This window comes from Sardina pilchardus, chromosome 6 (assembly GCF_963854185.1).
Source record: "Sardina pilchardus chromosome 6, fSarPil1.1, whole genome shotgun sequence".
NCBI lineage: Eukaryota > Metazoa > Chordata > Actinopteri > Clupeiformes > Clupeidae > Sardina > Sardina pilchardus.
Genome location: NC_084999.1, coordinates 15813554 through 15836985, shown reverse-complemented (window position 1 = coordinate 15836985; position 23432 = coordinate 15813554). Strand labels below are relative to the sequence as shown.

Here is a 23432-nt window from a genome sequence, read left to right as displayed (position 1 = left end):
CCCATGACTGCTTTCTTCACTGCCTTGTGTTTGTGTGTGTCTGTGTGTGTGTGTGTGTCTGTGTGTGTGTGTGTGTGAGAGAGAGAGCACCACACTCATGAACCCTCTCTGATTATGTGTCTGTCTGTGTGTGTGTGTGTGTGTGTGAGAGCACCACACTCATGAACCCTCTCTGATTATCGGTGACGTCTTTACGACTCATTGTCTTTCCTGTGCATTTGTTATGCGTTCCTCACAATAGTACCTAATGCCAGAGGGAGAATCTATTCTCATCTCAGGTTACACGTTTTACCTGTGGAAGGTTTGCACCCAAAGGAAAGGTTAGCACTAGAAGTAAAGTCGAAGTGCTCTCAGGAACAAGGCCTTGTGAATGAATAAGAGCTTGTCTGCTTTGTAACCCACCTCATCACAAGACATTCTTGACATTCATATTTATATTTAACGAGTGCTCTCTTTGTGTAAACTGTGGTTTACCATTATCAGTCAAGACGTCGGTCTCTTTTAGTCATGACTCTCTTAACCTTCGACTTAATTTCAAGCACTGCACTTAGAATTTGCTGCTGTCAGCTCTCAATAGGTTGATATCTGCAATGTTTGCTTAACATTGTGCTTGTGTGTGTGCCTAAGCAAGATAAGCCTATGCTCTTGTGTTTGACGGTGAAGAATTTAATCTCAAAATAGGATATATTTCCTCATCAGAATAGTGCTTTTTCCCCCGCTCCACATTCCAGTTTGCCTTGTCCTGCTTTAAATACAAACACTGTCTTGGACATTTGAATGTTTTTTAGTATTTAGAATGGAATGGAATTGCATTAAATGTAACCCCTTTTCGCGGGTGGACATCACCCAGCACAACACAGTAGCCTAAACCTATACATAGCTAAGGCTCTTTTAAATGCTACCAGTTCAGTCACAATAAACATAGTGCCACAACAGGATCCGGCATTCTCAACTGTGGAATGGTGAGCTGGCAGAAATTCCTGTATACCAATAGGCTAGTATTCTAATTAGGAAATAGCAATAAAATATCAATAAATGTAGTAATTCACCTTGCAATGGTCTCTGTTGAACATGTGGCCTATGGTATTTCGGTCTACATGCCTACATGCCTCCCTAGAAGATAGAAGTTCAATGGACACATTAACAAAGAAAGAAATGGAAACCAATTTAAACATATTTACGTGATGAATCAAGGAATCATTAGGTAAGTTACGCTACAGTAGAAGTGTACAAAGAACAGGACACAAGGCATGTTTTCCATTACATTTTTAATTATACTTAACCATATCCTTTTCATAATTTGTTTGGCAAGCAACATTTTCACATATACATGAAATGCATACTTTTAAAATAGCTTTTGCCCCCCCAAAATGTTTTATGTGAACAGGGTATGCTGTCACGGTGAGAGTGGAGTTACCAACTTAGACACCTAAAGTGAACGTTCAGTCTCGGTAGACATGAAAAGGACCAGCAATGACAATTCAGCAAACTCTGAAGAGTAGGCATAGGGGGTCATACCAGACAAGACCACTGATATGCAACAAACACATCATTAGTGACCAGGTGTGGCGGGAGCATTAGTTGTTCATAACTGTCTGTGTTGAACCCGTTTTGTGACACACTGAGGCATGTGAACCGACCAATACAATCAAATCGACTTGGCGCTCATCTCACGGTAGCTAAGAGGGAAAGACTAAACCTTAAGTTCTTTCAAACTTTGCAAAGGCATGCAGTAGAAAGCTGAATTATTACAAGATGCAACATCCCAAAAGTAACAAAATCTGTACCTGTACTTTGAAAATAGTTTTTCCCCCCCACCAATCAAGGCCCTAAAAACGGCAGTCAGTCTGGCAGTGTTTTGCTGCCCCCCCTTGGCAAAACGGGGTTCTCGCCTGAGGGTTGGCAAAAGGACAAGCAGGGGAGACGAATAAATCTCCCAGGCTTTATGAGTGATCTGATGACACACACATTGTTTTGCCTTTTTGTTTGCATTCTCCTTCACTAGAGACAGATTTACCTCCAGTGTATTTGGTCTACCTAGCCTAGCTAAGACTTCATCTTCTTGGAGGTTTGGGGAAAACATTTCCGCGTGAGGCACAAGTGAGATGATTTTTTTTTTTTTTTTAACATTCCCAAGCATTAGGGGATTGCTAACCAAATAACTCATGCAGCCCTTAGTGGAAAGAAAAAAAAAACCCAACAATCTTCAGATTTCTTTCTTTAACTGTAGGGATCAAGGCAGAGAAAATTCCAGGGCATAGAAAAAACATAGACTTTAAAAATGCATGTAGGCTACTCTTCATGGAACATGGACCTCATAAATCATCATCTCATACATTTGTTCGAATGGCATGAAGGAGCACACACATCATGAGCAGCCACAGCTGCTGTAATGCGCATTTGCTTGACCAGGTCTCACCCATAACATTTGTCAACACAGCTGAGGAGGCCTTAGGTCTGCGCCACTTTGTTCAGTGGATGCTTAGCTACAACATTTAAAATCTCAAAATGCATGCCAAGTTAATAAGTGGACCACCTCTGTTAACAGCTTGGAGTATGCGAGTTAGTGAAGTGTTTTTAACAAAAAGATAAAACCTTATCAAAACTGACCACTAGTGTCATCCATACAATTCCATTGCATCAGAGAATAAGTAATACATTATATTTAAATATTTACACGAGTGAGATGTTTTAGGAGTGGGGTTCTGAGTGGAGAGGGGTGCAGGAAAGTTGTACAAATGTAGTGTGTGCGCTTGTGCCCAAACGGCCATAATGTGCTTTATGTGATGGCTAACAAGGAGGAATGTCTAACATCTCAGTTTGGTTACTAGAGTTTAGTAGAATCTGTACTGTCGCTGCATTATACACATGCATGTTATCAGAAGGAAGATCTGCTCACACAAAACATCTCTCTCCAGTAATCCAATCATATACAGCTGCTGTTACAATTCAATACTTTATCAGATGCAAGATCATGCCCCTGTGACAAAGTGCTAAGCTTTTCAGTTGCACCTTATCTTCTAAACCCACGTTTAATGCATCTTTATGACCAAGTATGCTGATTTATGTCAGCAGTCATTTCATGTCACTGATAGTCTTCATAAAGCAGATCACTCGTTCAGTCAGTAGAGAGACATCTGGAATACACTACTGTGCCGTCTCACTAGTGTGTAAATGAGTCAGTGCATATTTACAACTTCATAACATTTGCCATTTTGATTATCATCTTTCATATAGACATAAGTGTCCCGTTGGTCTTTAGGAATCCATTGTTATTCAATTTCTCACCATATATTACATTGTTACTTCCTCATCTACGAATGAAAACTGAGCTACATCGTTCTGACACATCTAATGTGAGGGACAAAGTGTTAATGGTACTGTGCCCAGATGTAAAAGTCCAGCTTCAGAAAGCAAAAACGTCCTGCCATGTATTGTGTACTGTGCGCTTAACATAGGTGATTTCACTAATTACCCGATCTACCTGGCTTAAGAGCTGTGCTCATTAGAATCAGCTGATTAAGTGAATGGTTGGAAAAAAATGTGGCAGGACTTTTATACCTCCGGCACGGTGAGTTCCAGAGGCGTTAATGACGTTAAGGGTTCTTGGATGGGTCTTCTGTTCTGGCTGAGTGGATGCTGTGCAGATGTGATGGAGTCATTTTACAAGACCTGGCTCAAGGCTGTGTACAGGACAGCAGGATGGACGGGAATGTTAGGCCTGGTGTTTGGGAACGTTAGGCCTGGTGTTTGGGAATGTTAGGCCAGGTGTTTGGGAACGTTAGGCCAGGTGTTTGGGGATTTTCTTTGTCCTGAAAAGAAGACACACAGACCTGTCACACAAACAGAAGTTTATGATTACACCAAGTTCAAGTTTTCTCTAAATTCCATTACATTTGTCCATTACATTATACCCCCAACCAACCCCACCACACCCTCCAAAAACACATTATGTCTGTAAACAAAGTGATTTGAATAGATGTAGCAGAGTCTGCGGCCATTGGAGGGGGAAGGAAGCAGAGACTGGGCAGTTAGATCAGACATGAGCAGGCCTGATCGGCACTCTGGTCGTAACCTGAAGGCAGACCTACCTGTGTTATTCTGCCTCCTGAACCCCCGCACAGTTATCTTTACTCTCCGAGGCTATGGCTAAGTACTCCGCCCTGAGGGAGAGGCAGGAGGGAAGAAGAAAGGACAGAAAAGGCGTAAAGATCAAGAAAGGCAGAAAAGCAGAAAAATGAGAAAAGCTGAAAAATTGGCAAAAAGTCACAGCTGAGTGACTCTGAAGGACAGAAACAGGACAGTACAAGTGACCCCAGGGAAGTGCTTGTGCATTAAGAGGGAAACAGAAGAATTCAGAAACTGACCACAGAGTGTCACTTTCCAGAAGGAAACAGAAAGCAGAAAAGTTCAGGCCCTCGGTTTGCAGTAACTCTTACGGACAATAACAAGTTAACCACTTAACGGAGGCACAGGAGACATACAGTATCCTCCATTACTTGAGTATCCGCAGACTCAGCAGTGGAGCTGAGCAGCAGGTGAAGCAGGGCTAAAAGAATGGCTACTTACGCGCTCTCTCTCAGGGCCTCCTCCCCGGCGGCCGCTATCTTCCGGTAACAGTACACCATCTCAACCACCAGCCATAGCTGAAGCCCAATGATCGATACGTACATCATTACCTCCGACAAGATGGAGGCCAAGCCTCGAGTGGCTGAGGGGGGGAAAAAGTTACAGTGTTATTATAGGCGTGCCGAGTAAACTGAGATGTAAATGGGATGAAGGCTGAGCACGGAAGTGCACTCCATCTCAAACTGCTCAAATGGCTCAACCTCTGCGACAGCACATCCAAAATAATCCCTCGAGTTAAGGCAAACTGCTGAAATTTCTGTTCCCTTGTAATACAGCCAACTCACCACAGGGATGTGCTATTCCAAAAGGTAATTATTTCCTCCCATCATCTCTCTCTCAAATAATACAACAAATGAAATTATCAAATGACTCCCTTCACCCTCTTAGACCATATCTCTAATGCTCTAACATCAAGTTTCTACAGACTGTTCAAATCTAATAAAATAGAAAGTGAATGACCCTAGTAGGGTCCCTGGGTTATCCTTGGCTGTCCCCATCCACTGAATGAAAAACTAGACGATTTTATGACTGACTCATAACACCCTCACCAATCATCAGACCTGCTCTGTTACACAACCACGTTATATGCTATAACAAACATAGATTTATATACCGGTATACACACACACACACACACACACACACACACACACACACACACACACATATATATATATATATATATATATTACATTACATTACATTGATCTTAAAATAGACATGCAGTTAGAACACTGGAGTCTTCAGAACATGTTCTCTGTCCTGCATCAATATCTCACAGCCTGACAGCAATTCACAGCCACACACTGTGTACAAGTACTCTGATGTAAGCTAACTTGATACTGTGACCTTGGTTACATCAATTACATGTATTTCAACAACAGGTGGCTTTTAGTAACAGCATCCTTGACTTTGACATATCTAATCAGGACAAAGGATGCATTTCCCTTGTACTTTTTTGTTCTCAGAAATCTTGCTCAACACGCGGGCCAATAACTGTGAAGAACAGCTCTGGAGGTTGTGCCTCCCTCATTTTGTGAATTAAGGACTCTTGAGTTCAAAGTGTACTGGCACCAGTTGCCCTGTGACACCCCCAACACCATGTCAAATGTCATATGTTACTTCCATCTCTTCTTCATCATCACCATCACCATCATCACTCAAGCACTCCCTCACCTTTGGGAACCACTTTGATGAGGACGAACTTGGTGGTGTTGGTGCGGTAGTTGTAGTTGGCGAAGGTGAGGCTGCGGTCAAAGTAACAGCGGTAGGTGCCTGTGTCGTTGAAGGAGACGTTGTGGATGAAGATGGATCCGTCCTGCACGTCCAACGTGTTCTTGCTGCCGTTCCAGTACAGACGTTCGTAGAAACGTTCGTCGGTCACGTCGGGTTGCCTCGCGTCGCGGTCAGGGTCAAATCTGCAGATCTACGGAGGGACAGTAGAGGAACTAGTTATCTAATGCAGTGGTCTTCCATCGGTGTGCCAAGGCAGGCACACCTGTGTGCTGTGAGTTGCGCAAGTGAGGTGTAGGCCTACAATGGAATTGTGAGGAACCCAAGGCTTTTTTGTACAGAATCATTAAATTGGCTAGCGGGGTGTTTTTAAAAGGCATCAATGACACAGCTTCTGTGTTTGAGGTAGTCAGAGATTTACATTTGAAAAAGCCATCAATCACCCGCGAAGCACAGTCCTGAACCACATGTTCTGTATATCTAGCCGGCACCCGTTATACAGGTCATGTAAAAAAGATGTGACAGCGACTTCCGAGCACATGGGTTTCAACGTTGCTACAATATTGCGGTTATGTGGCAATTATGTTGCAGGAAGGTTGCCGGAGAGCCACTTTGGTTACTGCATGGTCGCCATTAAGCCGCCACGTTGGAACCTAACATGGCAACATTATCCGTGATCGGAAAATCATGTTACGGCCACACGTTGGTGTGTTTGCGGGGTAGTATCACATACTGTACATGCTTGCTCATATTCTAATTTTCTGCCCAAGTTAGTTTATTTTTGCTCCTATCTGCAGTTTGATTTTTTTTTAATGGTCAATGCTGTACCTTTCTAGACTTGCAGAAATATTTTACTCCTGAAAATGAGTGAAATTTGTTTTGAGCCTGTCTGGCCCCTGAGATTAAATCTGAAGTGGCTCCATGTCTGAAAATGAAGTTTACTGTCTCTAGAAACACTGGGCTAAAATGTCACTTTAGTCATAAAATGCACAATACCTGTTATATATATTATGAGCTTATCTGTCCCACTATTCAGCAATATCCCATTTAAGATCATCTGGATGGGAAGAGTATTCACAGTTGTCAACGCTCATGAGCTTTTTTTGACAAGGCAACCTGAGGTCATTCATGTCACCGTTTCATTGTAGATCAGCACCACTGTTACCCTGTCAGGCCCTTACTGAGCTCAGAATAGACAAAAAGCTCAAAGGTTAAACCCCTGACCACATACTCTCTCTGACTCTGACTCTGTCCTTGGCATTCTGTTGCACAGAATCAAGTTACACAAGGTTGTGCTACATCCAAGCAGAACTGTACATACACACACACACACACACACACACACACACACACACACACACACACACACACACACACACACACACACACACACACACACACACACACATACAAACACACCAATGTACATCCACCTAGTGCTATTCATAATGTGATTCCATTAACACTCATGAAGCAATGTCAATGGTTGAAAAATGTTCACTGATCTTGGGACACACAGTTCTCACAATGCTGGCTAATGTCATACCTTCTGTTATACCATCTGTAGAACATTTCTGCTTTAGCAACTGACTTAAAATGGATGACATCCTTGACATTAGCAAATCTATCAGTGAACCTTGAGGTGGTGCTTTGCTTTGGCTTAGTGCACAGCTGAGCCAAGGCTTCTGTCTAATGGACTAAACTCTATTATGGGATGAGGTTTTGTTGCCAATGGCCTATGCAGAGACAAAACACCTCAGCATAAAAAATGCATGTGTCTGCCTTCTTGTGAGAGACATGTACAGCTCTAATTCCAGTACATAGAGAGATGGGGGGGGGGGGGGGGGGGGGGGTGCTAGCCTAATGGACAACAGCAATAGGCTATATGCATGGAAGGCTGTTCAGGTACCTATTGTTTGTTTCTGGTGAAGCCTTAACTGTGTTGTAACTGCATCTTCTGTTACATTTTGCTCCTTCCATGTTCACTCCAACACTGAAGATATGGTTTGCCCAATAATAACAATTATAACACATGCATAAACCCTTTTACATCGTAACATGCTGATTCGCTAGGTGCAACAACCAAGCGGGTCCATGTAGACACTGACAATTAACAATAGCAGCAGGTTCCAACACACCTGGCTCCACCAGAAACAAATGAAGTACAGTACCTGAGCAGCCTTCCGTGCATACAGTATAGCCTATTGCTCAGATGCCAGTCTGGCTGCTCCTATAGACTAACTGATCACCAGCATAATAATGCAGTGGTGTTGTTCCTATCGCAAATCTGAGCGTGAATTCTGGGGCTTTTTATGGCACCTGCCATGACACAACCACATACCCCAAAATAGTGCAAGTAGTATATCAAAAAAGACTCCAGAACATTATAAGTACCGTAATTTCCTGACTATTAGCCGCGGCATTGATTTTGCAAAATTTCTTCAGCTATGAGGTTAATAGCCTACAGGGGGGCAATTAATATGGTTTTGTTTCTTTTAACTTCCATAAAACACTGTCCTGCGGCATATACACAATGTGGCTTATATGCGAGAAATTACTGTATAAACAAAAAGTCACCCACAACACACAATGACCCTAATACACATGGTCGTGCTGAGAGGTGCAGTCAGCGATTGTATGCGACTTCCTGCGTAATCGCTGACTGTCCCTTTAATGGCTGAGCAAGACAGAGTGGGAAGCATACTCACATGGGAGAATTCTTTCTCTCCCTGGGCCATGAAGTACCAGTCCACAGTGGCCTTGGCCTCCACCTCCCCCCTCAGCTTGCAGGAGATGCAGCCCATCTTAAACCCCGCTCCCGCCACCGCCTCCGTGTCCGAGTCCACCTCCACGCACGCCGCATGGCTGAGACGAGCTGAGGACAGACCACAGGCCCAGAGGTTAGGACGCCGCAATCAGCACTCTCCACTGGGTTTTCACAGAGTCCAGTCTCCTAAGATGGAGGTTCTGGACTAGCTCTGGACTAGTTCAGGACTAGTTCTGGACTAGCGTGACAGCGCTTTGCTTTGCTCAGGTTAGTCCAAGACTAGTCTAGATTGGAAAATAGAAGAAAACTAGCCCTACAGTGTTATAGGGATTGTGCTCAGACATGGCTACTGCAACCTACCATGATATTATTTCAAATAATGCATATGAATGTCTGGCCTGACAGACTTTTATTTATTTTAGCAACTGCAAGCACTCCACATCTAAGTTACAATGTTCGCAATGGGGCATGAGACAAGACAGAGACTTCAAACATCAGTCTTCTGATGCTCATTTACGTGCACGTTCCCATCACTTACATTTGCATGCTGTTGTTTTTTATGTTGTTGTTGTTATTATTATTCCTGTGGTAGCTCATATCAAGGCATTTTTTTTGTCTTGCATATTTTATTTCCACTCATTTTCAGAAGGCGGTGTCTAGTTTTAGTTCCCAATCAACTGTGTCGCGTGTCGACAACACAGTAATGGTTGTTTTTGACCCATCACTAATTATTCAGCCTGCCACCGAGGCACAGAAAGAGCTTTCCGTGTGAGGGGAAATAAATTGCTCGCAGATGCTTTTGTTGACAATCCCTGGCCATTTGACCTCTATGTAGCTTATCTATCATCATATATAGCAGCATGGGTCTATATATGCCATCAAGAGACACACACATCGGCGGAGAGCAACACACCTGTGCTTCCAAGTGCCTCTCACACCGCACTCTGTAGTTTTGAATGAAGCATCTGCATGGCTGTAAACGTACATTTTTTAACAGTAACGCTACACAACAGGTCCTCTTGCTCGAGATAAACCTGTGAGCCGGGGTTACTTCCAACTACGACTGTCAGCGGCAGATCTTTGGCATAGCTGCTGAGGCACTCGCCACTACACAATACTGATACACAATCTTATCGCCGACACCGCCGTCGCCTTCTCTCTCTGCTGAACGGGGTTACGGACAGCATCTCTGGGAACTGATTTGATATTGCTCTCTCTTTTTTCCTCTCTTCAGAACATTCTGGGAAAAATCACTGAGTTTTGTTTTCTTCACCGCTGGAAGAAAGAAAGGGCTCTTGGGGTTGGGGGGGGGGGGAGGGGAGGGGGTTCAGGTAAGCGGGGAATATGGGAATGCGGAAACACTTCTGAGGCAGGAAGGAAGAGAAGGAGAAGAAGAGAGGGAAGCAGGAAGAAAGAGAGGAAGAATTAACACAGTTCTGAGCAACAGTCACACACAGCCATTGTTGTGGTAGCATTTAGGGAAACTCAAGAGTAGTGAGCAAATGCTGTCTGATAAACTGTAAATAAAGACTAAGGGGGGGGAGCAGTGGGAGGAGGAGGAAGGGGGGGTTATCAACAGAACTATCACAGATGCTACATACAGTATGCCACTCTCACAAAGCAGGAAGAAGAGGGGGACGAGGGAGGTAAAGGACATGAGAGCAGCAAGAGGAGCATGCTGCATGTGTATACACACAGAAGAAACAAATCACAAGACAGACATCTATACACATGGAAGACAACACAGTTATTACAGTATGTGGCATACAGGAAAGTACACCACAACAGACCACAAGAACACAAGTGCAGCACAGACATAGACACAGACAGAGATAGAGATACAGAGATAGACAGAACACTGTAAAGCACAGACACTGAGGGAGCTGGGGAAACAGTATAGATGAGAAAGCTACAGGTTAAAAGCAGGCATGTGAAAAGACAGCGTGAGAGAAAGATGGACTGACAGAGAGAGACAGATCATGGGGACGTAGCGTATCATGAGACTGACTGCATAAGACAAGCAAGGCAAGCGTCTCTCCCGATTAGGATCCCTCGGGGCCGTCATATGGGCTCATTCTCGACCTTCAGGGGCACCAGTCACCCGCAATATCAAAGTCATTCTCTAATGCGAGCGCTCGCTCGCGCACAGATTACGTTATGCAACGCATCTGCCCCGAAAAACACCAGATTATGAGTCAGGGAGAACCTTTAATCCACCGCATTGGTTTATGCCTCCGCTGGGGCTTTAGCACCAAAAAATGGCCCCTGGACGGTCTGCCTGCCTGCCTGAAAAAAGAGCTTCGATAAATAATCTGCTGCTCCAGCAGGCTAGGCTGCTGCGGAGTTTATGAAGGTTATTACATTTTCTCAGGGAATCATTTGCTGGACCAACACGGTGCAAATATCAGCGGGGGCAAGAGAGTCACGAGGAGAAATGAAAAAAAAAACAAACAAAAAAAGAGAGCAGCAAAACAACAAGAGCCGCTGTAAGGTTTCCATGGCCAACGTTTTGCTATTCGTGTCAGAGATGTATAGAGACCGCGGTATCCAGGGAAAATGTCTCGCCCGGTTCCGGGCACTCGGGGCTCATGGGAGTTATTTTCCATGCCAGCTCAAAGTGTCTTTGCGGTCTCTGCTGCTTGAGATCAACATCGACACATCCCCATCTTCAGCAAGGCCAGTGTGGAGACAGACACACGCACACACACACACACACACACACACACACACACACACACACACACACACACACACACACACACACACACACACACACACACACACACACACACACACACACACACACACACTCTCTCTCTGATCTAGAGACAGATGCTAAGCAGAGAACACTGCCTCAGGGAGTACCGAACTCTACTGAAGATCAGGCTGATTACATTAGATTGCATTTAGCACACACTTTTCTGATTACTGGTGGTAGGTCAAGTGGCTGGGGAGACAGAGATAGAAATCAGAGGAATTGAAGAGAAGATGGAGTAGGAGATGTCTTCAGCACGCCATTCATCCCTGTCCCTCGCCTTCATATCTGCACAAGCCCTGTCTGTCGACAACTACTGAATATTTTATCAGTTGGCAGGCATCTACAAGTTATGCTACTGATTTAACTGGCTGTCTCCGTATTCCATCAATCTGTGTCTCTTCAGAAAATGCTCCCACAATGCCAGTTAACCTAGAGCAGACACCCCAGTCTTCAGACGTCCAGTGGTTAAAACACACAATTGGGATATGAGAATGCAATTCACACTGCGTCACAGTACCAGAGTGAGGACGGTAGTGACGGCAAAAAAAGAAGAAAATAAAGAAAGAGAAATATCCACTAGCTCAGCTCCCTTGCTCTTATTGGATATGCCTGTCTCCAAGCGTTCTCTCTCATCCTCCCTCTCTCTCATGCACTCCTTTCTCTCTCTCTCTCTCTCTCTTCACCCGCCCTACTCTTAAATGATTAATGAACACTTTTCCTGTCTGGGTCTCCACTCTCCAAGAACTGAGACATGGACCCTCAGTCTCCTTTCAAGCATAAAACAAAGGCTCGGAATTCGTATTTGTAAGTTGCTTTAGATAAAAGCATCCTTCACCTTTCCACACACACAGCAGTAAAGACCATTGATCCCACCAACTGTACAGCTAAAACTAAATCAAAGGTGCAGCTCTGTCTCCTGCTCCCTGGTGCAGGCTCGCCTTTCTCTCCCAAAGCTTCTCACTGTGCAGGACGTGGCTCTCCAGAGGTCAGCATGAGCACGACAGAGAGTGCTCTAGGCAGACCGCCTCGCTCGGCCCCTCGGCTCCTTATCCACTCTATCCTCCGTCTCCGATACCAACTGCTGACAGAAGAGCTGTGACTTTCTGTCTATGCAAAACCATAATGGAATCACACACTCACTCTCTCTCCCTCCCTCACTCACTCTCTCTTCATCTTCCACTTTCTAGTCTTCATCTCAGTGCCTCTCTGTCAGGCTCTTTTCCATTACCGTCCTCTCACAGCCTGCCCCCCTCCACACACACACACACACACACCACCACCAGTCTTTCTCTATAGCCTCATGGCTGCCTCAGATATGCTGACCAGCATGACCTGTCAGCTACACTGCCATATATCCTCTCAATAAATACTTGATTGCACACCACACACACACAGAGCCACACAGACTACATAAGCATGGCCGCAGATGGGTACATATGTGTGTATGCATTATGCATGTGTGAGAGAGTAAGAATCTTACACTATGCGTGACAGAAACTGGAGGAGTGAGACATTAGCAGTATGCATGTGTTACTGCGTCTGTATGTGTTTGTGACTGTGTCTCTATGTGTCTGTGAGTGTGTGTGTGTGTGTGAGTGTGTGTGTGTGTGTGTGTGTGTGTGTGTGTGTGTGTGTGTGTGTGCTCCCATGTACACATTTGTGTGCAGGGAGGGGAGCGAAGAGGAGCCCTTGAGGAGATGCAGTTTTCCATGCAGCGCTCACTCACTGAGGGCTGGTGCGTGAGACGCCCGGAACACGAGCCCTGCGGATGGCCTTCTGATGACGCAAAACGCCACACAGAGAGCAGCTCAGCAGGGGAGACCTGCAGTGTCGCCTCACGCCCCCTCACCCCCCATGCGAGCACACACACACACACACACACACACACACACACACACACACACACACACACATGATGTGTACTGAGTCGCTGGTGAAGCAAGGGCATAGCAAGTTTAATGAGAGGCAATTCAATGTGCCCTTCATAAACAAAATAAAAAAAATAGCAAATAAAAGCATAAAAGAAAATAGTACATAAAATAGAATAATTAAAATCATCATAAAACATTAAGTGCATTTGATTAAAAGGAGGTGCATTTGATCTGTTAGCAGAAAGTATGTGAGAACAATCTGCTCTTGAGTCTAGAATGACCAACTGGAAGCCAGCACAGGGACTTAAATATTGAAGTAATGTGGTCAGTTCAGGAAGTCTGGCTGCTGCATTTTGCATCACCTGTAGCTGTTTGATAGTCTTTTTTAGGAAGGCTTGTAAAAGGTCCACTGCAGTGATCAACCCTGCTGGAGATAGAGGCATGAATGAGTTTTTCTGAATCATGTTTTGACAAAGCCTTTGAACCTAGAGATGACTCTCTCCATCTCTGGGTTCAGCATCCTCCTCCTCTGTCCAGGGCTCTATTGGCGTTAGCATTAGTCCACATGCATCCCATCTGTCAGGGCCTCTTTTGTGTGCAACACACCTCCCCAATCACAGCAGCAAACATGCGTGTGAATGGCTGCCGGCCGCCTGGCCTTGGTGGGGGGAGGAGCGGACTAGAGAGGATAGGAGAGGAGAGACCTGAGAGCCCAGAGATTATCAGGCCCCCACCGAAAAACATCCTGCTTAATGTGTTGGGAGTTTTTTTGTTTTGTTTTGTTTTTTTTATTCAGAGGCCATTAATGACGGTAGGCCTACTACAATTCTCAGGCAACTGGGAAAGCCTCAAGGCTGGCATGATTAAAGGCCAAATAAATCATTCCTCTCTGTCTCGCCTGAAACTTATTTGTCCAATTACATCTGTCTGTGTTGCCGGTGGCTAATTCATCATGGCAACAGTTGACATCCTCAAGGTCTTCGTCCATCACGTTTAATGTGTGGCCTATTGCCATTGGCTGATCTCTGGCCAGGGATAGCCAGTGACCACCACCTCATCATCAACTGAGTTCACAATTGAATTAGATGGGAGCCAGGTGAGAAACAGGCAATATAAGACCCACTAACAGAGATATTGCTAACAGAGGACTGGGATCATATCAACCCATCCTGGGACTCGCTTGTCATCCTGTCTGTCTGTCCCCTGCCCAGCCAGTCTTTCCCTCTTATCTGGCCTGGGCCAACGATTCCCGTATCTGTCTCTGTTTGAGCAAAATGCTTTTCATTCTGAAAACATGAACCACATGGAAGAAGTGTTTTCCTCCCAAAAAAAGTAGTTACACAACTAACTCACTGGCGTTGCATAATGGATTTATCCCTCTCTCCTCTCACTCTCGCTGACGCCCAACTTGGCCAGTTTCGCCCGTTGGACCATCTGTTTCCTCCCCTAACCTGGTAGACAAAAGCAGAAGTGGGATTTCTACTACGCTCCTCAGTCCCGCAGGAGTGCCTTTTGGATTCCGGTATTCAGAAGGCGGAATCATGAGGAGGCCATCTGAGGTTTCTCCCCCATGCGAGCCATCCCTGCCCCCCTAATGCGTGCACATCTCTGCTCAACCCCTCTTGACACCCGGTTACGTCATCCACCTGCATCAGCAGGAAACGCCAGGCTCACTCCCCCAAGGCTCTGAGTGCACAACAAAAATAGGCTTTCAGACGGGAGAGCCACTTCAGCTCTCTGACAGGGTGCCTTTTTCTGCCCTACTTTACATTTTTGGATAAAATCAATGCGTAAATAAGCAGAGTTCACTTTTCAATCCCAATCCCATCAAGCAAGGAAAAGGACAATGTTAGCGTGCGTATAAAGATAAATGTTCAACTTTTGCCGAACTTGGAGAGTGTGTTTTTTTTTATTTAAATATTTAATTTATTGCTACTTATTGTGCCTGAGTGAACACACACACAACCCATTTGCCAGCGTTGCCTTTACACATGCTGACTGCAAGCTGTCAGTGGCATATTTGTACCATGACGCCAGCCGTAGGGATCATGGGTGTCCACTAAGAGTGGCGCTTTGCATCAGATGGTGTACTGGCATTGCCCGGTGCCCTCAATTTTACCAACACCATGTGGCTTTGCCACAACACGTCCACTTTACCAACCCACGTGGTTCTACCTTATTACATCCATTTCACCAACACCACATGGCTGTACCTCATGACATGCTTCGAAAAAATAGAGCATCTGGTTTAGGCTTGTAAGGTGGGCCATCTGGGCGACAGTTAAATACACACACAGACACACACACACACACACAAATGGCATGAATGGAGGGTAAGACAGACACAAACCTTGCGTACGACCACATCTCTATTACACTACAAGCAACTATTCATCTCTGTTCCTCATAAACGGCATGATCTATCCTTTGAGGCATACTGTATAATGATTGCACACACACACACACACACACAAACACACACACACAAACACACACACACACTTCAAAGGAGATGATGAAAATGCTCCATTCAACCCAGCTCCATTGAGCCCATTGCAAGCTCCTTCCTGGAGCTCCTTGCTGCTCTAATACCCCCTGACAGTTACAGCAAGACGGTGTGGTTTTGTTTGGGAGACACAGATGGAGAGAGAGAGTGAGAGCAGCGGCTCATGCATGCCTCAGCAGCGCTAATAAAGTCAGGCAGTACTCACCGTGCAGAGTGCAGAGAGCCAGGGGGACCAGCAGTATCCGCAGTGCAGACATCATTATGAAGAGGCGTCTCTTTCTCTCTCTCACACACACACACACACACGCTCACACACACACACACACACACACACACACAGACGCTTGTGAGTCCTCACACACCTCCTGGCAGGAGGGAGATGTGGATGTGAGTAGGTAGTTGGTCACGAGGCAAGGGCTCTCTGTGAAGAAAGCGTGTGGGTTGCCTCCAACGCAACTCCAGAGCGCGCTGAAGGAGAGAAATCACAACAGAGAAGAGAACAGGAAACAACTGGATCACGACGATCGCGACCCCTCGCGTGACGAGCTGGGGCTGGGGCGGAGGTCGGGTGGGGTGGCGTGGCGTGGGGGGAGCACTCTGCACTCAAAGAGTCTGGGGAGGTGTCTGCGATCAAAGGGCGTGTCTCTTTCTCCTCCTCTTCCTCCTCTTGCTCTTCCTCCCCAGTCTGAGGGAGGAGGGGGTGTTGCGCTGTGGGATGGCTCTGCTCACCAAGGTCGGGTCAGTTCTTAGGTCCAGTCCGAGGCCTACCCCACGGTCTTTCACCGGCCTGTCTCGGATCTCGGCTCGGGCTGTTCCACGTGCGGTGCGCCTCTAGCCGCCCAGTATCTGATGGCTCAGGGAACGAAAAGAAAGGAGGGGCAGGCCTGGAAGCCTCGGGTTTCAGCCACTCTGTTTTCGAAGACTTTGTTCATCTATTTATAATCACACACACACACACACGTGTGATAGCCGGTGTCTGCCCAGACAAAGTTAGTCCACAGCTCAGTAAAATTTCTTTCAATTTAGTCCACAGTTCGTCCCTCTTGCTTTGAGAAAAAAAAATACAAGTTCGGCCTGTTTTCAGTGTCCTTCTCACAATTTTTCAGCAGTGATTGCAATGATGTATGTTAGGAAGACTTGTGTATGAGGTTTATGGTTTAAACATTTAACACATACGCGTGCTGTCAATGTCTCATGGAATTTGTGCAAAGTGTGGAAGACAATGATGCTCAAAGATATAGGCGATGGTTTGGAAATTTCTTACGTGCGAATATTATATCTCTGTCTGTAGCTTTTGATAATGTGTCTGACCTGAGTAGACTTTTGGGCGACTAAGAAATTCACAGTGAGTGATGGTAGTGACAAATGGAAGCATGTACATACTCTTACTGTAAATGTCTTTGGCTCCAGGTGTGCATTAACACTCACATTATTGCTGCTTTCTGCTCATAGGCCTATTGCTCCTCAGTATACACATTTAAACTACATAGCTTACTCAGGATAAAACACATCTAATGCATGCAACACATGCCAAAATTAACAATCAATTGTTTTAATCTTGCACTATGTTATGATTTATACAAATAACTTCTTTTGTAAATTAATCTACTGGTGGTACGATCCAGTATGCCTCTTCCTCGCAGAATGGTATTTCACCAGTTGCCCATCCAAGTGTGAATTTCCGCTTATCATCCACCTTTATTAGGACACATAACCTACAGCATGTGTGCTATAGCTATTTGTTGCTAAATAGAGCACCTTCAACCTGTTCTGGAAACAGATTCTCTTCACGACTGGTGAGGCTCACGATTTACACAACAGTGTTTTTGACCGACAGCACCAACAGTGATAGAAAAATAGAAAGCCACGATCCCGGTGCGTTATCAACAACTAGAAACGATGCTCGGGGTCTGAGCTACTATTTTCAAAATACATATAGCCTACACAGTGCTCTAAGTTATGTTGATAGACTAGCCTACTAGATGATGATAACAGCCGGTGTGATGAATTAGCCTACCTAAAACAGACTTCAACGTCGTTTGCCTAACTCTTACCCATCAAATTATCCTCTGGTCAATGAAAGGACGCATTCCGCTACCGAATACTCTCCATATCAAAATGTTACATTTCCTTCGTCATCCCATCCGACTGTCACCCGGAACTGCCGTGGACTGGACTATAACCTCCCGATAGGACAGTCAAATCATTCCGTTAGTCACTCTGCCAAACCCCCCTCACAGCTGAGCGTTGCGGATGACAGAAAACACAGGCCTATCAGCAAAAGGCGCACAGAATGTGCAGGCTATTCCGGAGCCACGGGTCACCGCAGACTCTTCCAGAAGGTAAAAACGCGTCCTTCGGCATATGTGACGGACGAGCGCAGATTGAAAAAAAATACTAGTGCGTCGGCGAAACGGTGTGATGTGCGGATGGAGTGGTGTGCTAATCAGCCTTTGGGATGGGGAGAGGAAAAGATGGTGGGGAGGGGGAGTGATGGTGATGCATTGCGGTAGTGGGATGGAGGGGGAGCTAGATCAGTGTAGTTGCTGTTGTTATGGTAACGTCGATTTAGTAGGCCTATCCAGTGGTCCACCGTGACGTGCTGTGGATATAACATGAAATGTAATGCCTGCACTGTAATTAAAGTTAAAAGCCTTTTTTTTTTTTTTTTTTTTTTTTTAAGTAAAAACGATTTCATTGTTCTGCTGTTTGTCTCATAATATTGACTAGAATGAATAGGCCTATTCTGGCTGCAATAACAGCTGATAACAGTAGGAGCCAATATGGTGAACTCATCACAAGGCAACCAGAGCCTGCAAAGCCCAAATCTTATGTATGACCTGCAAAGCTAGAGCATGGAGGATCCAGTTTAGTTAATCAGCAGTTTGACCTCAGTAGGATCAATAGCCATCCATCCATCCACACACACACACACACACACACACACACACACACACACACACACACACACACACACACACACACACACACAGACACACGCACACACACATTCACACACATAGCCAAAACGTATCCAGATTTGCTCCTCTGTAGAAACAGATCAATGGAAGCTACATCAAATGCTGATTTAACGGGACAAAGTTACCCAATGTACAAAAAATTGTGTAACAAACAAACAATCAAAAATGATAATAAAATATGACAATATTAAGTAGACATATAGAATATGATCTAACAGAATGACAGGCATGTCTCTTTTTAACCTATTATCTGTTAACATTTGCCTTTTTACTGTGGATACTGAACCATGAGAGGGAGTCTTCTGAGCCTCACAGTCAGCAGTGCAACCAGCTTTGGAAAATAGTCTCAGCTGTGGTGTTGAGGTAGTGACACAAAGGTCTTCTCAAAGGTCAAAGCATCAGTCATACTGTTGAAAAATAATGGTTGAATTATTTAAACAGAGGTTGAATGCTTCTGTTTAGGTTCTGACAGTGCTCTAGACTCCTTGATTTGATTTTGTGCTATATATTAAGCAACGCTTTGTGAGGAGGATTGCTCGATTGAAAAGTGTTGAAATATTGGAAGTCTCATACCATCAAACAGCGTTTTAACTTTATTTATTTTGAAGAAAGCCAAAGGCTATGAATCGACAATCCTATAGTGAGCAATTTTATGCCAATGCACTTTGTCTGTGCGTTTGTGTGTATAATACAGAAGGAGAGAGGTGGGAGCATAAATCCTTTCTCTCTCTCTCAACATTAGTACCTCCAGTTTCACTTATGGTTTACCCAATAAACCGTAATGCAGTTATGTTTGTCTAAAGAATATCCACTAGGGGGAGTATTTGTTTGCCCATTTAATTATCATAATGAAGTTTAGGATTTCAGATAATTACACAAAACCTATTTATCTTTCTCAGATGAGTCACTTTATGATCTTTAGCATACATGTGATGTAAGGGGAAGCTGCCTTGATAGTAGGTAGGCTATGGAAACCGGAAATAAATACATTTAGATTTACTTTTACATAAGTTGATTTATTTAGCTTTTATTCAAAGACCTAACACAAATCACAAAACTTTGAGTCTGTATGATCACATGTTACCATAACAGAAAATAAACTAATTTACAGATGAATAGTTTCAGTGCAAATCGATTAAAGAAAAACATACTGGCATCCATCATCCCAAATCCAAAACATATACCTATAGAGTGTTTCTTAACTGGTTAGGTCGGGGAACACTTGATGAACACTGGAAATTGTGGGTCCTAAAACCAGACCAGTTAAGAACCACTTATGAATATAATAAACAGCAGGAAACCTGACCCTTACATAATGTGAGTAAGCTAACAAGCATTGTGTTTTCGTTATGCCCTGACTTTGGCCAGTTATGCCCTGTCTTTGGCCAGTTCTCCTGTGCATTGTCAGTGGTAGAGAAGAGATTAGTGTATAGATTTCATTGGGGATGCTGTTTGTTGTTGTATTATGATCATGAATGCATGGGGAGATATGCACTCTCTATATGGAAAGTTATACATTACCTGCTGTTCAACCTGTCGCTTGTTCTTTTTATTTGTGCAGCTGTATTATATATATATATATATATATATATATATATATATATATATATATATATATCATTTATATAATTTCTCTGTGTGTGTGTGTGTGTGTGTGTGTGTGTGTGTGTGTGTGTGTGTGTGCGTGCGCGCGCCGCGCGCGCATGTGCATGTGTGCTTATTGTGTGTGAGTGGGAGTTTATGTCATGGACATGAGTTTTGTTGTCATACTGAAAGAGAAGAAGGAAATTAATCAACAGAATTAAACGTTGCCAAGTTCAATTCTGAAGAACATTTCTTCTATTTTATTACAGTAATATTGTGACTAAATATTTTAGACTTTGTTCTGTTTTAATTAAATGTGAGCATATTTGAATTCACTTGAACTGCATCTATAGGCTATATTGTTTCAAAAATCCATAAATCCATGTTTTAGTGTTTTGTGCAAATATTAATTAGGTATACAACTGACAGTACTTTATCATTGCATTAGTGATACCTGAAATTGCTTAATTTAGTGATATTTTACAGCCCCCTTTCAAGAAGTTTGGATGCTGTGTAAAATATGAATAAAATGAGAACACTATGAATAGCTAAACAAGTAAACCATATATATGTCTATTGGATGGTAAAAAGACAAAGACAAAGAGATTTGCTTGAAAAGAGAATTTTTGTCCAATAGAATTTCAACGGCTCAACAGTCTTTAATGGTTTTTAATTTAATGATGCACCAAAAATAACAGATCTGGACTGCAGACAGGCCATTTTAGCATTTGTGCTCTTCCACTGGAGACATTTTACTGTAAAATGTGCTGAATGCAGTTTGCCATTGTTTTCCTTATATTCAAGGCCTTTGCTAAAAAACAGACACTAGATTGTAGCATACAGTATGTTGCTCAAAACATGCACAGTGTATCATTCAGCATTTATTGTGCTTTTCCTGATGTGCAAAAGCCAGGTACAAAGCACCCCCCAAAGAATGGCAAATTTTGATTGGTCTCGCCACAGGAAGGTTTTCATGAAGATCTGTCTTCTGAGATATCGCATGTGACCTTTGCCTTTGACCCCACAACCTAGATTACGTAATCAATTCATTGAGGCCTTGTGTTAAGTAATTGTGTAGGTTTGATGAACATAACTGAAATTATACATCATGCAAATGATATATTACCTGTTATTGATATATCAACCTGACTGCCGAATGGTGATGCCATGTATTATCCAAAGAAAAGAAAACATGCTTCTAAATGTCTCTCTTTTCCCTACTCCTGCAGCTAGTAAGCCAGAAGTCTTAAGGCCGAGAATAACTAGGATCATAGTACAACCAAGGGGAGAGCATGTAAAGGCTGGGACAAACCAACCTGATTATCGGCCGTCGGACGGCATCAGACAGTCGGTAGAGGTCAGGGACTCGAGTCTGTTTGGTGTGTCCTGTGCCGTTGTCAGGCGGAGGAGCCGTTGCATTCAATTTGGAAATTTGATGTGTTGAATCAGCCAGTGGCAGTCCGTCTATTTTACTGTTATAGCTTGTGTAATGCCAATGAAACACTCTCTCCGGCACAGACTCGAGTCCCCGACCTCGCCCGACAGCCGATAATCGGGTGGGTGTGTCCCGGCCTTGACATGCTCTCTCCCCTTGATTGATGATTCTAGTTTAGGTAAATTAAAATTACACTAAACATTTTGTGTGCAAAATAGATATGTGTTCTAAAACCACACTGTCTCCACCACTCTTTACTCTACAAACAGTGGCGATTCTAGAGACTTGTAACAAGGGTGGCCCTAGTGGGGCACTGGTTAATTCAAGGGTGGCATCTAGATAAACAGAAAGACTCAAGTTGTTAAATTAGCACACATGCATGAGTAAAACCATGCACCAAGCGCCATACTCATAAATTGAAGGACAAAGAAGGACAAAGACCATACTCTCACATCAAATGTCTTTGTAATTGGATAAAATGTCAAATACCGTTTTCAGCTCATTTTTCAGCTCTGAACAAAACCCGTTCAGAAATTAGGCCATTTGAGCAAAAGTGGAAGTGTGAAATGTTTTTTTGCCAGACAGTGGCTCTTAACTGGTCTGGTTTTGGAATCCATAAATTCACCTGTTCATAAAGTTGTGACCAACGATATATATATATTTAGCGTTCAGGCCAACGAATATGGTGAGGTAGCCTACATAAGACATGCAAAGTGCCTGGCCTACTTGTTTGGAAAATGCAGATGTTTGGCATTACATTTGTGAAGTCTTTAACTGATACCTTTCAAAGTACTACTCGACAGGTTTGTCTTTGACAGGGGTGCGTTGTTTCCATGTGGCATTTTAGTTTGGATGGTTTTATGCTCTCATGTGCACCCCACACTGTCTTATTTTGTCCTCAATTTAAGTGAATAATATTCTATCTTACTTCATGTATTAAGGGTTGAAGCCAACTTGCGTTTCACGTGATATCTTAAAATTATGCATACTTTTATAAAATTTGCTCCCTAACATTATATCTAACATGACCTGTCACATGACCTTGTCTCCTTGCCATGGCAATATAGGCTACGAATAAAGTTTATCAAAAATAACGGGCCAATGATAGATCTGATCAGGTAGCATTTCAAATTGGGGATTTTTAATTTCTTTTTAGCCAAAAGCTCTGCGACCCATCACTCAGATCATACCACAACCCACTTTTGGGTTCCGACCCACCAGTTAAGAAACACTGGCCTAATATGTAAACTTTCCTCAATGTCAATACTACATTAGGGCAGTAGACTATTTACAATACAACATAACAATACAACAGTGTTGGCTGAGTAGGTAGAATAGGCAGATGATTCCACAATCGTAATACTGGGTTTTGTGTGTGTGTGTGTAATAAGATAAATGGGCACTGGCAGATGCGATAGGTAAATATATGTTCTCCTGTTAGCACAAGCAGTAGCCTGTAGGCCTATTGTAAACTCACATGCTAAAAACAATAAGCCATTTAGCCTATAACTGCAAGCATGTTTGCTATATTGCTTATATTTCTGAACCCTGATATTTCAAACTAGTGCGCTGCAAGTGCATCAAGAAAGGTCTTGCCTTTGACTGTTAATGGCGAATCGTAGACTAGGATTTTGGGGTGGCACCTGGGGTGGCCAATTGAATCTCAAG

General features: G+C 43.7%; 1 protein-coding gene across 4 annotated transcripts; it reads right to left on the bottom strand.

Moving 5' to 3' along the window:
• Nucleotides 1–1261: 1261 nt before the first annotated feature.
• scn1ba (sodium channel, voltage-gated, type I, beta a) lies at nucleotides 1262–18018 on the bottom strand. 4 transcript variants are annotated; one of them, XM_062538635.1, is made up of 6 exons: nucleotides 15970–18017; nucleotides 8571–8737; nucleotides 5806–6055; nucleotides 4570–4711; nucleotides 4092–4163; nucleotides 1262–3833 (listed from the first exon to the last, which is right to left on the bottom strand). In XM_062538635.1, exons 1-5 carry the CDS (start codon nucleotides 16022–16024, stop codon nucleotides 4097–4099), a joined length of 681 nt encoding a protein of 226 aa, XP_062394619.1. In that variant the 5' UTR covers nucleotides 16025–18017; the 3' UTR covers nucleotides 1262–3833; nucleotides 4092–4096. The 4 variants fall into 4 exon arrangements, with proteins under 4 accessions (XP_062394619.1, XP_062394622.1, XP_062394620.1 ...); XM_062538638.1 differs by lacking the exon at nucleotides 15970–18017 and adding an exon at nucleotides 9543–9849 and having other exon boundaries at nucleotides 1262–3812; XM_062538636.1 differs by lacking the exon at nucleotides 4092–4163 and having other exon boundaries at nucleotides 15970–18018.
• Between the last annotated feature and the right edge of the window lie 5414 nt (nucleotides 18019–23432).

Bases quoted from the DNA above. Each gene is read 5' to 3' on its own strand.
- scn1ba (XM_062538635.1), bottom strand. From the start codon at position 16,024: ATGATGTCTGCACTGCGGATACTGCTGGTCCCCCTGGCTCTCTGCACT. The intron at 8,738-15,969 runs GTGAGTACTGCC...GTCTGTCCTCAG, and splicing joins GGCTCTCTGCACTCTGCACG to CTCGTCTCAGCCATGCGGCG. The intron at 4,712-5,805 runs GTGAGGGAGTGC...TCCCCCCCTCAG, and splicing joins CATCAAAGTGGTTCCCAAAG to CCACTCGAGGCTTGGCCTCC.